General features: G+C 40.0%; 2 protein-coding genes across 14 annotated transcripts in view; both read left to right on the forward strand.

Annotated features, from left to right (window-relative positions):
• The window catches only part of dock4a (dedicator of cytokinesis 4a), a 48,455-nt gene extending 43,866 nt beyond the window's left edge, over positions 1–4,589 (forward strand). For 3 of the 5 annotated variants that reach the window (XM_081698991.1, XM_081698992.1, XM_081698993.1), the window contains 4 exons: positions 479–603; positions 689–758; positions 886–950; positions 1,229–4,589. In XM_081698991.1, the coding sequence (XP_081555117.1) occupies positions 479–603; positions 689–758; positions 886–950; positions 1,229–1,633 (665 nt within the window). In that variant the 3' untranslated portion in view covers positions 1,634–4,589. The remainder of the gene's footprint in view (positions 1–478; positions 604–688; positions 759–885; positions 951–1,228) is intronic. The other 2 variants (XM_027024541.3, XM_027024542.3) reach the window with 1 other exon arrangement.
• Positions 4,590–4,911: 322 nt separating this feature from the next.
• The window catches only part of immp2l (inner mitochondrial membrane peptidase subunit 2), a 60,413-nt gene continuing 51,042 nt past the window's right edge, over positions 4,912–14,282 (forward strand). For 7 of the 9 annotated variants that reach the window (XM_027024561.3, XM_081699162.1, XM_081699164.1 and 4 more), the window contains exons 1-3: positions 4,912–4,993; positions 7,080–7,217; positions 8,457–8,560. In XM_027024561.3, coding sequence (XP_026880362.1) covers positions 7,083–7,217; positions 8,457–8,560 — 239 coding nt within the window. In that variant the 5' untranslated portion in view covers positions 4,912–4,993; positions 7,080–7,082. Of the gene's footprint in view, positions 4,994–5,566; positions 5,984–7,079; positions 7,218–8,456; positions 8,561–10,245; positions 11,060–14,282 lie in introns of those variants that run through there. The other 2 variants (XM_027024563.3, XM_081699161.1) reach the window with 2 other exon arrangements.

Consider the following 14,282-nt stretch of genomic DNA (forward strand, 5'->3'; position numbering starts at 1 on the left):
ACCTCCCCGGGGTCCTGTCCATTAGAGCTTGAGCCAGGAATTGACCTTCCAGGTAAATCCTATGATTAAGGACATACTGTGTAAGTATTGTTATTACAGTCCCATTTGAATATTGCCATGCTACATAAATATTATTGTTGTTTTTCAAGAGCAATGTACTGTTTTGTAGTCATGACTTGCCTAAGACATAACAGATATTACTGGGCATTAATTGGCAAACAAAGCCCATGTTTATTGTTAACACATCTTGCTCACAATACTGTGGTTTACAGCATAAACCACATCTTTACAAACTGATTTCTGGTGCTTTCATTCATGCAACTCTATGGTGATGAATGCTGCTATTGTAGTCATCCTAGGATATTTTATGCTTTTATCTAGAGAAGAGAGAAGGCACTGTGATGAATAAGTAAGATGTCGTTTGTCACCTGCTGAAATCTCCCTGCCCTGTTAACACTTACTCTCGACTGAAACTTAGATGCGCTTCCATCAGCGTCTCCGCTGCCGCTCGATAAGCACAAGCAGTCCAGAGAGAACGCGTGCCTCTCGCCCCGGGACAGACTGTGCAGCAGCATGTTCCCCAGTGCCCTGGACTCGGCCCAGGTGAGCAGCAGTAGAGGAGATCGCTCGGACAGCATGCCGCGTCTGGGCTGTGCAGTGTGATGCATGTCTGTTCCCCTATTCGCAGAGGATGATGCCCTTCCAGATCGACACCAGCCTGCCACGGTGTGAGGCCGGTCTCCCCACCACAGACACAGGTACGGTACCTCCCAGCACATTGGGATATTTGTGTACTGTGAGTTGATATGTGATATGTATGTGTGTTTTGTGTGTGTGTGTGTGTGTGTGTGTGTGTGTGTGTGTGTGTGTGTGTGTGTGTGTGAGGGGGCCCCCTAGGCAAGAGCATAAGGTCTTTATCACCCATGCCAACTGCAAGGTCTCCTCAAAAGGTATGCTTTATTCTTCTTGCTTTGCTCTACTGTTAGTAAAGCCAAAAAACGTATAATACAAATTAAATTCTGCCAAAGTGTAAGAAATTTGACCAACAATACAAAAAGTGGCTTGCATTCTGGGTACTCAGAGAGAAACCAATGAAGATAAACATATTATTTACTAACATGTCCTTTGTGTCCTACAAAAGCTATTTTCATTACTGAAACAACTTCAGAACCTCTTTCATTCATATCATTTTGCATAGCTGGTAATGACCATCCTGTGTCCTCCGTAGACCACAGCTCCACCCCTCACGCCCTCCCCTACCGACGGCCTGCCTGCGGGCAGCCTGGCGTCGCACTCGCCCGCCCGTTCCGGCAGCTACAGCAGCGGTATCTCCTCCCTTAGCCGCTGTAGCGTCTCCGAGATGTGTAGTGTCGAGCCATCCCCGCCTGATCCGCCCCTACCTCCCGTTGCCCCCGTTGACAACCTTGTGCGCCGCGGCAGCAAGACTCCACCTCCCTACAGCGTCTACGAGCGGAACAACCCACGGCGGGCCACCCCACTGCCTCACAGTCTGTCGGTGCCACCCACCGTGGACAACCCCAACCTACCCTCCAAGCCACATCTTAGCCGCACCCAAAGGATCCTCTCGGAGCCCAGACACAGACTCACGCCTCGGAAAGTTTCACAGCTCTAGGGTTGCCCTGCTCCATGGCCATCCATGACGCAGTGCTGGAACTCCAGCCCACACTTAGAAACTCTCACACTGGATTACTGAAGGGAAGGGAAGAATTAATTTTTATATATGCAGTTTATTTTTTTGTATCACCTAAAATGGAAGATAATGGTTTCTATTTCTGTTTTCGTTGTAGCGACTGCTTTGTTTTGTTCAGCAATGAATCCACCACAGTACCGCTCTGTAAAATATGTATGTAATTAATGGGTAGTCTACGTGACCTGGCCGGTGGATGAGCTGAGGACACTCAGCAGCTCAGCTTTTGTATGTTTGCAGATGTACTGCTGCGCTTATTTCCTTTAACCATTGCAGATGAACTGTAGTTGTCCCTTTTGTTCCTGGATGGCCTTTTACATTATTAATTTGGGGCCTGGTTCAAATCAATTTCTTGATCAGTTTCCAGGATCAGTTATCACAGCCCAACATAAACTGATTCAAGGCTGCATACCTTGGCATATTTTCCATTAATGTTCATTTTGGCTGATGTACAACAATAGCCATTAAGAGAATTACAATTAGAATCTGCAAAGGGCATATAGTTTACAGTTAAATCTTTAGATCTGGCAGGTCCACATCCCACTTAGAGCAAAGTTACAAAACATTGCTTGCAAGGTATTTTTGATAGATGTATAAAATCCCATAACTGTACAGTATTCACTGTCCACCATGGCACTGTTTTTAGGCCTTACATAGATAAAGTTGTGCAGCTAGACCTGCAACTTGTTTTAACTGCTTTGTATTTTTTGGAATGGCTGAAAGGTGCTACATATTCCTTAGTGTTTCTTTCTAACGTAGCCCTGTATCTGCCAACCCTGCCTGAACGTTCATTGTGCCATGTAATGAAATCGTGTAGTCTCCAAGTATTGTGCCAAAGATACAAATACTATTCACTTTTCTGTCCGTGAGAGTAGTTAGGGACGCTTAAACCACGTAAGCGTGAATGCTTGTGCTTGACAATGTGCTTTTTATACAGTGTGCCGAAGCTTAGACTAAGACAGCATGAGGCATGTACAGTGTCAAGCAATATAACCACTGTAGATTCCTAAAGAGTGTCATGTTTGTAGCACAAGGGCCCTTCAGTTTTAAGGTGAAATTTTCTCTGAAAGAATTCCGGTTTCAGAGATTTCAGATAGAATTGGTTTGCACTGCTTAGCTAAAAGTAGAATTAACTAAAAAAATATTCTGTGATCAATGGGGAGAAGCTTATTCTCATTCTAGGAGACAATATGGACAGCATATCCTCATGCTAATCTAAGAGGAGAGTTCAGGTGGGCATGCAGAGAAAATGTAAAAATCACTGCCAGTATATTCTTGAATTGGGGCCAGGCATGGCACACACACATTTTAAAGAATACTATACTGATTTTTTTTGTATGCTTTTTATTCATAAATGTAATTTTTTTAAAGAATGTATATTCACTGTTAAGACGTTTTTCCAAATGTGTCACAGTTATTATGGATGGATTTTCTTTTTATATGTCATGCCTTCTTTTAACATTTATTATAGACATTCAAAGAGAAACTTATAGCTTATTTTTCATGTCCTTTCAGATTTCATGGAGCAACTCTAATACGGTTGATACTTATTATTAATAGATTTTAAAAATGTCCCTAAATGTGTTTGAATTACTAACTATGGGGACACTTCTTTAAAAATATCGCATGTATATGGCACTGCAAATGGTACAGCTTTGCTGCACTGCAAAAATAAATAAAATAAACAACAACAAATTAAACCCTCGATATAGCAAAAATAATTTAAATTAGCAAAAAGCTGTTTCACTGTCAGCCTGCCAACCCAAATCTTTGCACAGCTGTACATGAATAATTATTAATATTGTTAAAAAGGGGTAGTAAATACCTAAATGATCAAACTGCCTTTTTTTCTGCTAGCTGAAAGTGTTAAATGTAGATACTTGTTGGAGCTTGCCATATTGAATGCAAGTATGCAGGATTTGAAAGTTAACTACAGTTTAATGGTTATCTTGCAATGTAATTTGCTTATAGTTGTCACTGTTTCACTGCATCTCTGTGTATTGTCAGAGAAAACCACAAATGGTTACAATCACACATTACACAAAATTCAAATTGCAAAGTGAAATGCTAACCGCCAATCCAAAATTTTCCTACAGACTTTTCACTCATTTCTAAGCCAAGACAGACAAAATGATAATGATGAATGAAAAACAAGTTTGGGTTAGTAGAAAAAGTGGGTTGTCTATTCCCACAGTCATAATTAACAATTAATTATAGCATACGAAGCTGCACCATAAAATAGATCATAGAGCTTTTACATTCATAGTAGAAATGCTTGTTTAATTAAAGTGATTTCACAACTGAAATAATTCACATTATGGAATTTTTTATTGATACCTTGTGAATAAACACAGTTTTAAATCTTGATAAAAGAAAGTATGTCAGTTTTTGATTTCATAAGAAGATACAAGAATAAAAAACTCACTTGGGAATGTGACCTAATGCATTGTAAATGGTGGCCATTAGTATGTTGCTTGTTTGAACTATTTTATTAAGTGTTGCAGTTGTGTTCACATATGCCTATTCTATGAAAAGATGATCATTTTAGGCAATCACATTTTATAATTTTTAATGGATTGCCCAGTGACCAGTTTTAGAAAAATCAGCTAGTATTCTTGTATTATCTTTTTCTCTCACTTTGTCTCACCTTTTGTATGAATTAGGTTTTATGTTTTTGTTCAATTTTTTGAACCTGTAAAGTTGTACTTTATATCATACAATGGGATGAAAGTATTCCATATAGCCAGTGTTAAAGATTTTGTACAAACTGTGTTTATATGAAAATGTAACCAGTTCATAGCTTTGAATGTTGCAATGAACATTTTTATTTGTAAATGTTGAATATTAGCCATTAATGAATAAAGGTTCATTGATGTACAGAGTGTTTTAATATTAAAAGCAAATGTGTATAGTGTTTAATAGTGTTGGTAAAAATCATTAGTTAATAATTGATGGGTCTAATGATTTATAAAGATACAAATTATTTAATAAAGATCACTAAGAAACCTAAGCTATACACTGAATGACAAAATTTAACATGAAAATTCTTATTTTTTTAATAATAACAACAACAAAATAATTTTGATTTTGATTAATGTAGTTTGGTTCATCTTTAATAAAACAGTCTTGTGATATTTAGGCCACTAACCGCTAAAAATGCCATTCTGATTTGGAATTTGACCGAGCTGTGTAAAACCGGCGTGCTTAAGGACACTGGGGACAACTGTATTTTGAGCGGTTTTCGTAAGCAAAAGAGCGACACGCAACATGCACATCACATCATAGGTGAGTGAAATGGATCAAGGCTGCTATCATTGAAGTTCAAATATGAAATGTCATTAAACCTATCAACATGATATAGATAATATTCTGACATTTTGTCTTTTTTATGGGGCGCACGTTAGTGCTCCTACAAATGAACTAGTTAGCTAGCTAGCCACTATACTTAGCATGCTAGGGAATGTGAGCAAAGCACACTAGCTAGCTCGCTAACCAGATACTGTTCAAGCCTTGGATGGCGGTATTCACTTTTCGCACTTCCTAAAGAGTTATTAAAAGGTGTACCCTCGTGGCTAAGAAAGAGGCATACATCTTAGCTAGTCCTATGGTATTTATCCAGGTTAACCTCCCTTAGGTGATACTCTATGGGAACACCGTAGTATTATTTGCGATAATAGCCTTCTATGAAAATGGTTGTGCACACAAGCAACTACCATTTGGCAGGTTTGTGACACGACTACAGGCTTCATCTGCACATAAAAGTAAAATATAGGCGGATTGTTCTTTCGCTCTCATTTATAAGCGTAACCTACCAGCCTTGTATGCCAACGCTCTCTGAACACAACTGAATGCAAATCAAAGATGTAAAACTACAAAAGAATTGAACAGTTTATGCAAGATATTGAACTTTTAATGTCTACTGCTACAATTCTTGCTTCACACACAGCAGTAGTTGTAACATCTGCTGTGATGGCTAATCGAGTTGATGCGGGGCTGTCGAAACTACCTTTTATATCAAATTTAGCAAATGTATATCAGTTGCTGCAGGTCACTTATAGTTAATGTTTAACTGTCTGAGCAGCAACTAATCCTAAGATTAAATTGTGAAAAAGACGTTTACATTTGACATGTAATAGCACCATGCGCCAATTCACATGAAGCAATACGGTGGCAAGAATTTACCAAGATCTTCTGCAGAAGGAGCTACGTGATACGTGGGTTTTCGGCAACTTGCGCGCACCGCCCCTTTACGAAAATGTCATTCTCTCAGCTCTGGTAATTATTTATGCTCTTTAATAACATGTATACTGAATAAGTAATGAATTCGTGTCAAAATCAATTTTATGAGATGTGTTAAAAACAAATTTAATTGCGATAACTAACACACATTTCAATAGTAGGCCGAGCTTAATGTTGTCCTCACATTAACGATGATAAAGTATAAATCACATAGAATCCTGGGTAATGTGGCGCATCCAAGTGGGACTGGTAGCATGTGACTTGGGCGTTTGTCCAGTAATCCACCACTCTCAGGATGTGGGCACGTAGTGGCATGGTTTAATTACCATGGAAAGATTTACAAAAATAGCATCCTAGCAATAACAAAAGTCTGCCATGCTGCTCTAGGGAAAGTGGATGTATTTCACAGTAGGCTCTGAAAAAAGGATTATGTTTAAAACACCCTGACAGATGGTACTTTGCAGATTACCCATATTTTACTACAACTAATTTAGCAAAGGTTAGTGCTACCCCTCACCTGTTCCATTGATTGCACTTGTAAAAGACGGAAGTTTTCATAGAAAGCTATGTAATGATGCGTAATTCGCCTCATCAAAGTGTCCGATGCAAAATAGTGTTGGTGTCTTATGCTGTGGCTCCAGGATCTGTGGCGCGCATTGTTCAGCCACACTGATTTGAGATGGAATGACCTTTTCCAAAATGCCACAGATTGTTCTTTCTTATTGAGAGTATGTTTGGAGACCTTCCGTGACCGTCCCCTGAGTTATCTGTTTGTGATCATTATGCATCGATGGTGTACTAGAACCATACTTGAAACAATACCTGAACAATACCCATCCAGTGTGCTGTTAAGAATTATCACTGGCAGGCAATGTTCATTTCTGTAACTAGCATTCAGCTGTTCCTTCCGAGCAACGTACAGTAAAATGTGTAAAATTATACCATATTCATGTTTTGAAATAAAATAGTTTTATTTATGTAAATACTATATAAACAGTAGTTGCTATTTTAGTCAAAATGTATTCATGTCAGAAACTTAGTCACAGTCTTGCAGCATGTGTACTTGAATAAATAAGACTCTTGTGCATGAGTGTTGTGTGCGCAGTCATAGTGAATGACCCTCTCTTTTCAGGTAATGGCTCAGAAAGCAGGTTTTGGCCGGCGGTATTTCAGAGCGTTCATGAGTGGCTTTTTTGTAGCAGTTCCTGTGACAGTCACTGTGCTGGATCGGCTTGCCTATGTGGCGCGGGTGGATGGAAGCTCAATGCAGGTGGGATTCTCTTTAATACGCTGAGCTAGCTCTCATCCCCTGAAACACCTGACAAACAGGAAACCAATACCTGCACAGCATTTTAGTTGAGTTAGCCTGGATTCAGTCAAAAATTCCATGAAGACCTGGGTGCTGATGTCAGCATATGTGCCATGCCTGACACAAGCACCAGAAAATAACAATAAGAATAGAGAATAAATGTTTTTTATTTATTTTATAAATTACTTACATTTTGATTGTAAGTGTTTAAATTTAAACTAATCATTTGATGAATGCTTTTGACAAACCCTTCCCTTTTAATTCTTTCCTGCATTTTCTTTTTAAAGTTCACGCATTTGTTTTAAATAATCTCACTTGCTGTTTGCTCTTTCCTGCATATTTACCCAGTAATTGAAATAATATTTTTTTAAAAAGAGAACTCTCTGAGCAGTATTGAAAGGTGACACCAGTTGGAAGATTTTGACACCAGTATGGGAGAGTATGTCTGAATAAAAATGATGTGCAACCATCTGTGACGGATAAATTTCCCAGTTGGAAGATCTCGTCAGGATATTTATTTTAGAAAGACAGATAAGAGGTATTCTGTCAATTATCTCAGCAAGCATGAAATGACTTACAGAGATCTGGCTTAATGATTCATCAGATGCCTGTGTGTCATATCAGTCTGCTTACACGCTTGAGAGTCTTTTGATATGCTGTCACTTAATGAAACAAACTGGCATTTTTTTCTTGTAGAAGTATTCAATTTGTTCTATCTGATTTCTGGTTCTGTTTTTTTTTTTTTTTATTCTGATTAGATTACTATTAGTATGCATGCCTTGTTGATTTCTGTAGAACTGCTAGAATCCTTAAGACAATTTTGTTCTGCAGGAATGCACGAGAAATTCAAACCTTTGCTGCTTTTTAAAATTCTGTGGTCACATTATGCAGGCAAGCCAGCATTGAATAACAAGTTTTTCAAATAACAACATAACCACAGTGCACACACTCCCTGATCTGAGCTAATAAACAGCCAGCCATTGCTGTTGCTTGTGTGGCTTCAAGTCTTGGAGAAATACCTGCTAAATGAGCTGCGAGGATTTGCCTGTTCTGTGAGGCACCAGTGGCTGCGTGATGGCAGATACCGCGTCTCCTCAGTGATCCCTCTGTCTCTGCCGTGTCTCAGGCCGTCTCCAGGCCGGCAGAGCGTAGAGCAGTACAAAGCGTGCAGTGAAATCCATGTTTACCTTTCCCCACCAGCCTTCGCTGAACCCAGAGGGAGCAGACACATTCGACATTGTGCTTCTCAACCGCTGGAGTGTGAGGAACTTCGAGGTGCGGCGCGGGGATATCGTGTCAGTTGTGTAAGTAGCACGGATTGAACTGACAGCATGCCTCACCAGCGAGAGAGTGCGGTTAGAAACAGTTTATTGCATTAGACACACCTTGCCAGGGAGGAATTCTGAGGCCAGGTTTCTGCTGTCTCCAACATGCTTAAGTGTTTTTTTTGTTTTTTGAGCCAAACTTCACCTTGACTTGCAGTTCCATGTGCCTCTTCAGGTTTTTTTTTTTTTTTTTTTTTTTTTTTTAATTTTAATTTTTTAACGTTTATGAACCTGTAGGAGATGTCTTGCTTTTAGACGTCTGTATTATGCTAATGCAAGAACTTTTTTGAACTTCTCTATCCATTGCACTAAATATAGTCCTAATTATGCCATTCCATATATTTTTCCAGTTTACTTCTTTTTTCTTTAACTGTGATGTGAGGTGTCCACGGCATGTGCAAGCAACTCTGTTTGGGAGCTATATGCTCGCTGTACCAAGCTGACAGGCAAGCTGATGTCTGCTCTACCTCATTCTGCTGTTCAAGCTCAGTCTGTCGATGTAGTTCTGCTATGTCTCTGGCAGTTCTGCTGTTACTGTGAATGGTTATAGAGCTGTGCTCTGGTCTAAAGCAACAAGGGAGAGTGACAAATGTTTGCTTTGTAAAAGTCCTCATTGATCAAGTGGGAGCAACTGTGGCCTGGGGCTTTTCTCCTTTTGTTGTGCCACTAAAAACATGGTCATTTTCCTCTAATGTCTTTTGCTGGCTAAGTTTCAGCAGAGTGAAAAGAGATTTGTTTTAAATTGTACAATGTTTAGCATATTAGTTTTTTTCCTTTCATGTACTAAGGCTTCGTCACTGATAGTCTATGGTCCATTGTTGTTTGTTTAGCCAGATGTCGTGCATTGTCACATGCAAACTCTCTGAAGCATAGAGACTTGTGAAGTAATAGACTTCCCTCTATTACTTGCCAAATGTCTTTTCTTTTGACCAATTTGTGTGTGTTTCGGTCTTTCTATAACAACTGGTCAGAAGGAGAGCTCAAGACCTGTCTCAACCCAAAGATGGCAGTCTTCCCCTGCAGGGGGATGTTCTGCCATAAGATTGATCATCCATTATGTGGAACTATTTCAGGAAAGCTAGGCATTCTGCTAAAACTAGGATCTAAAATGCTAATACCTCTAGACACCTGGACTGGGTGTTTTTGAATGGTGTTGGAGGCCCTGCAAAGACCTATGTAAGACTGTGCTTCTCTCTGGTGTTTTGTTGGAGTGCTGCACTTTTTGTATTAAGCTAATACAGTCTATCTTTTCAGAATTAGATTACTGAAGATATTACACTATATTTAGGAAGTGGATGATGTTTGATGTTTTCAGGGGGGAAATGACATAATGTGTAGCTTGAAAGTAATTAGGACAGTGACTTTTATGCTTCGGTTTTATGCTCTGATGCATTTAAGTAAAGTGAATTGTTGACTATTTGTCTTAAACTACAGAAGGTTAGCTTTACATTCAAGGGCCTTTGTATTGGGTTAAAAATACGGGAATCGCAGGCTCTTTTTTTTTAAACAAGACAGAGTAAACAAAACTGCATTTTTCTTGCCAGTTCACTTTTGAGATTTGTCATTGTGCCACCAGGCAAGAAACTGCGAAACATGAAATGGTGAGATGTATTTCTTTATATGGAGCGCATATGACTCTTCAAGCTGTTTGGGTTTGCTCCTAGATGTGACGTCACATGGCGCAACTGATCTGGCCCATTTTAATAAATACTTCTACTCTTCTCCACTGCATGGTGTCTGCCCTGCCCGCCTTGGCACAGTCATCAAGAGCAGTTAAAATGACTGGAGTTTTTCAGGGCCAAAAAAGTGGGCTGTAGCTGACCAGCCAAGCTGAACATGTGTTGTACGTACTGAAGACGGAAGGCACGAGGCTCCTGAAACGGGCAGGAACTGAACAAGCGGGAACGAAGAGGCTTGCAGAGCCAGCAGCCGGGAACATACACAATGTCTGTTGATATCTATGAGTCACAGACTTCAGGCAGACCTCGTAGATGGCAACTGTGTTCTAACCAAGCATAAAATGACAATTTTACTTAAAGGAGACATAATTCAATCTTTTTCCCCCAATTGAACAGTTCTGGGCACTCTTTCAAATGCATCTTTGAAGTACACCAAGAAAAAAAAAAAAAATTCTAATTTAGCTTTTGTACAGTTGTACTGTCTTGTCATATTTTCTCAACTGCATGTTGATTCTGTATGCTAACGACTGTATTGTACTTCGGGTCACTGTCCTGCTCGAAGGTGAAGCACTGACCAGTTTTGAGGCATTTAGTTGAATGTGAGCAGTTAAGATGCATATATGTACTTCAGGCTTCAGCGCAGTGAGCCGTTGGCATCTATGCTTTCCCATGTTACCATGTTCCATACATGAGCTATTATGCATCTAATGACTGGTTGTCCCCCCCACCCCCCCTTTTCCTCACTCTGGGACAAGTTCATCTTATGCACTATGACTTCTCATCTATCATCTGTCATCAGTCAATAAGACTTCCATCCCAGAGCTCCAGAAGCTGTTTTTTTTTTTTATTATTATTATTATTTTTTTTTTAATAAAGTTCAAAGTGTTATATGGTCTTGAGGCTGTACCTCCATCCTGGATCTGTTCAGCAGTTTTCCTGAAAGTCTTAAAGTATTTTGCAGTCATAATCCACTACTGTTGACCAGATTATTTGCTGCTGCTAAGATATCCAGTGTGCTCTTGCTTATTTGCAATGTATCAATCAATTGATTCACTGAGCTGATTGACAGACTGCATGTTTTAGTAGAATTACGGTAATTTTTGCTGGACTGCTTAGCTTGCTAGGCTATAAGAGCCATTTTTTGCTGACTGACTGTCCCATTGTTGAAATGCACATGGGTGAGTGGTGTCTGCACATCTGTTCAGTGGTTAGCAGTGAAGACAATGTACTTTTTACATTTACAGCAGTTGCTCTTGTTCAGATCAGCAATCAAAAGTGCTTCGTTGTGTTCATGGAAGTATGCTAGTAAGTTAGGCTAGAATCCAAGGATACCGTTAAGATAGAACCCTGTCAGAGAAAATACATCAGTAATTGCAGGATTACTGATAATCAAGTGCCTTGAGGTACTCAGACAGCAATAAACACATTGTTAATGAGGAATAATCATTATTCACCTAATTAGGTAAGTAGTTATACTAGTTACACTTGGATTATATCCAAGAATGATCTTCATTAATGTTAACTAGTGGATATGGTTTATGCTAAAATTCTAACTTGCTGATTTGTGATGAAGGATGTTTGCGATTTGGAGGGAATCCGGGAGACTCCTGGGAGCTGAGACATTTTGCTTGGCAATAAAACACTGGAGAGACTCAAATTCAATGCTCATTGGAGATTTTCAGGCACTTGATGTCGTACTGTACACACTTGCTTCTGGTGAGGCTAGACTTGCCTAGTTGTCTTGTGTAATCTCATAATGATTCCCTGCCTTACTGCCATTGACACTTGTTCTCATGTTGAGGGATAACAGCGCCAATCTGCAAATGCAAATACAACTCTAGACCTTTCGCTTGCCCTCTTGTGTATGAACCGATGACAGAATGCTCATTGTCTGATTAGTTGACTCCAGGTCCCCTAATACGGAAACACTGTGAATAAAAAGGGTCAAGACTCCTACACAGTTCATCCAGTATCCAAACTGCACCGCTCTTAGAAGCTATATATCCACTGTAACATATGAAGTGCGCTGTATCTGCAGAATTGCTAACACAGTTCTAACTTTGTTTATAAAGTAATAGGAGCAAAAGTATGGTTATGACTAAAACTCATCACATTTACAAAATGTATTTGGTCTATTTAAATAAATTAACCAAACTAGATCTTTGTCATTAACTTTACCACCAAAGGGAGGCAGTACGTTTGCCAGTAATGCACTACTTCCTAAACATGAAGAAACTATATCCAGGTCTTCAAAAACCTTTTGAATTCCCAAGATAGTGTTTTCTTCTCTGCAACCAACTGAATCAATGTAAAATTGTAAGATTTGACTCTGAGATGTTTCCCTTTTATCCTACCACTGGTATCCTTCAGAATGTAGACTCTGGTATATAATTATAGCTCATTTTAAATGCAAATTGTCCTTGCGAATCTTCCAATCCACAGGGTAATCTCTTATTTACAGTGGCCCTCATTAAGACACGAGAGTTGAATCCTCTGATGGGACTGTTTTAGAAGCTGAGCACACACTGTCCTTTCCCTATCTGCATTTTGTCATGTTCTCAGTACACAGATCATTACAAAACCAACGCGCTCCTGTGGAATCCAGTCACTTGCTGTAGGCCAACAGAACGCCCAAATCCTACACACTGCCGTGCTCTCCACAGAGAAGACACTTTACGCCCTTGATCGTAAATCGGTGCCACAGATGTTGAAGCGATAAGATGCTTTTTCCTCTTCGCAGCTGCTTGTATTTTGTCAACATGTTACGCCTTAACGAGAAGTCATGATGGGAAAGCTTCCCATCCCGTGATGGCACCATGAATATTCATAAAATCGCAGCATGCTTTGACAATTTTCCCCCCCTTCGCATCTTTTTTTTTTCCCTCCTTTGGTCCGCTTTGATGTGCCCAGGCCAGAAAACCGGATCTTACTCTGGTTGAATTGAGTTGTGTGTAATTAGCCTTGTACACTGCAGCCGGATTCGGGGTGGCCCATGCTGTGAAGCTTTCATGCAGCCCAAAGAGGTCCAGCCACAAGTGTGGCATTTCTGGGTTAGTATTGGGCGGTAGTGAAATGGAGAGGCTCTAAAGCCTCCGAGGTGTTTTGAGGAATTTGAGCTGACAATCTCTCCTATGCAGAAGGTCCGCTCGGCTCAGGTGTGTGTGTGTGTGTGTGTGTGTGTGTGTGTGTGTGTGTGTGTGTGTGTGTGTGTGTGTGTGTGGGGCTATGGCTATGGCCTGGCAATCTCTCTGGGGGGGGGGGGGGGGAGAAGAGTTGGATGGTGTCATTTGCTGAATTCCACATATCTTGTCCTCAAATGGGTGGAGATGACCAACAAAAATGATCTATGGTAATATGGGTCCCCAAACGTGTAGGGACAATTAGATGCATCATTTAGTCACTGCAGTGTATATAAACTGCAAAACAGCTGCTTTCTATATGATGGGCAGCATTTTATTCTGCAGCAGTATTTCACAGCACCAGACTCCTCTGGAAAGCCTACTCCTGATGCTCCAATGCATGTGTTGAAAGCAACAAATTGCTCCATTTTATCCTGTCCATGTTTTTGATGCTTTGACTTCTCGATCTCTGTGATTGTGCCATTAGCTGCTCTTTTGTGTGCACACAAAAGGATTTGAAGCCTGCCAGATTGCATTGAATGGTAAGTTTTTAAAATGATCCCTTTCTCCCATCCTGCTTGAAGCTGGATTGGAAGCCGTGGGATATGGGACTGGGTCAGGGAGGCTTTGGTGCTGAGAAAGTTGTGCTTTCACTTTGACTTCTTCTTCAGACTGGGTATACATAATCTGCATAATCAGTGCAGCCACTCAGACATTGGCATGGTTCAGACTGGGTATACATAATCTGCATAATCAGTGCAGCCACTCAGACATTGGCATGGTTTGGATTGGACATACTTAATTTGCATAATTATCATAATCATAATCCTAAATGGGATTATTCTTAATTTTGATATCCGTGAGGCATGTAATTCGTACACTGAGCTCTGGAATTCATCTTCT

The sequence above is a fragment of the Electrophorus electricus genome, chromosome 16 (genome assembly GCF_041902795.1).
Source record: "Electrophorus electricus isolate QZ-2024a chromosome 16, ASM4190279v1, whole genome shotgun sequence".
Classification (NCBI taxonomy): Eukaryota; Metazoa; Chordata; class Actinopteri; order Gymnotiformes; family Gymnotidae; genus Electrophorus; species Electrophorus electricus.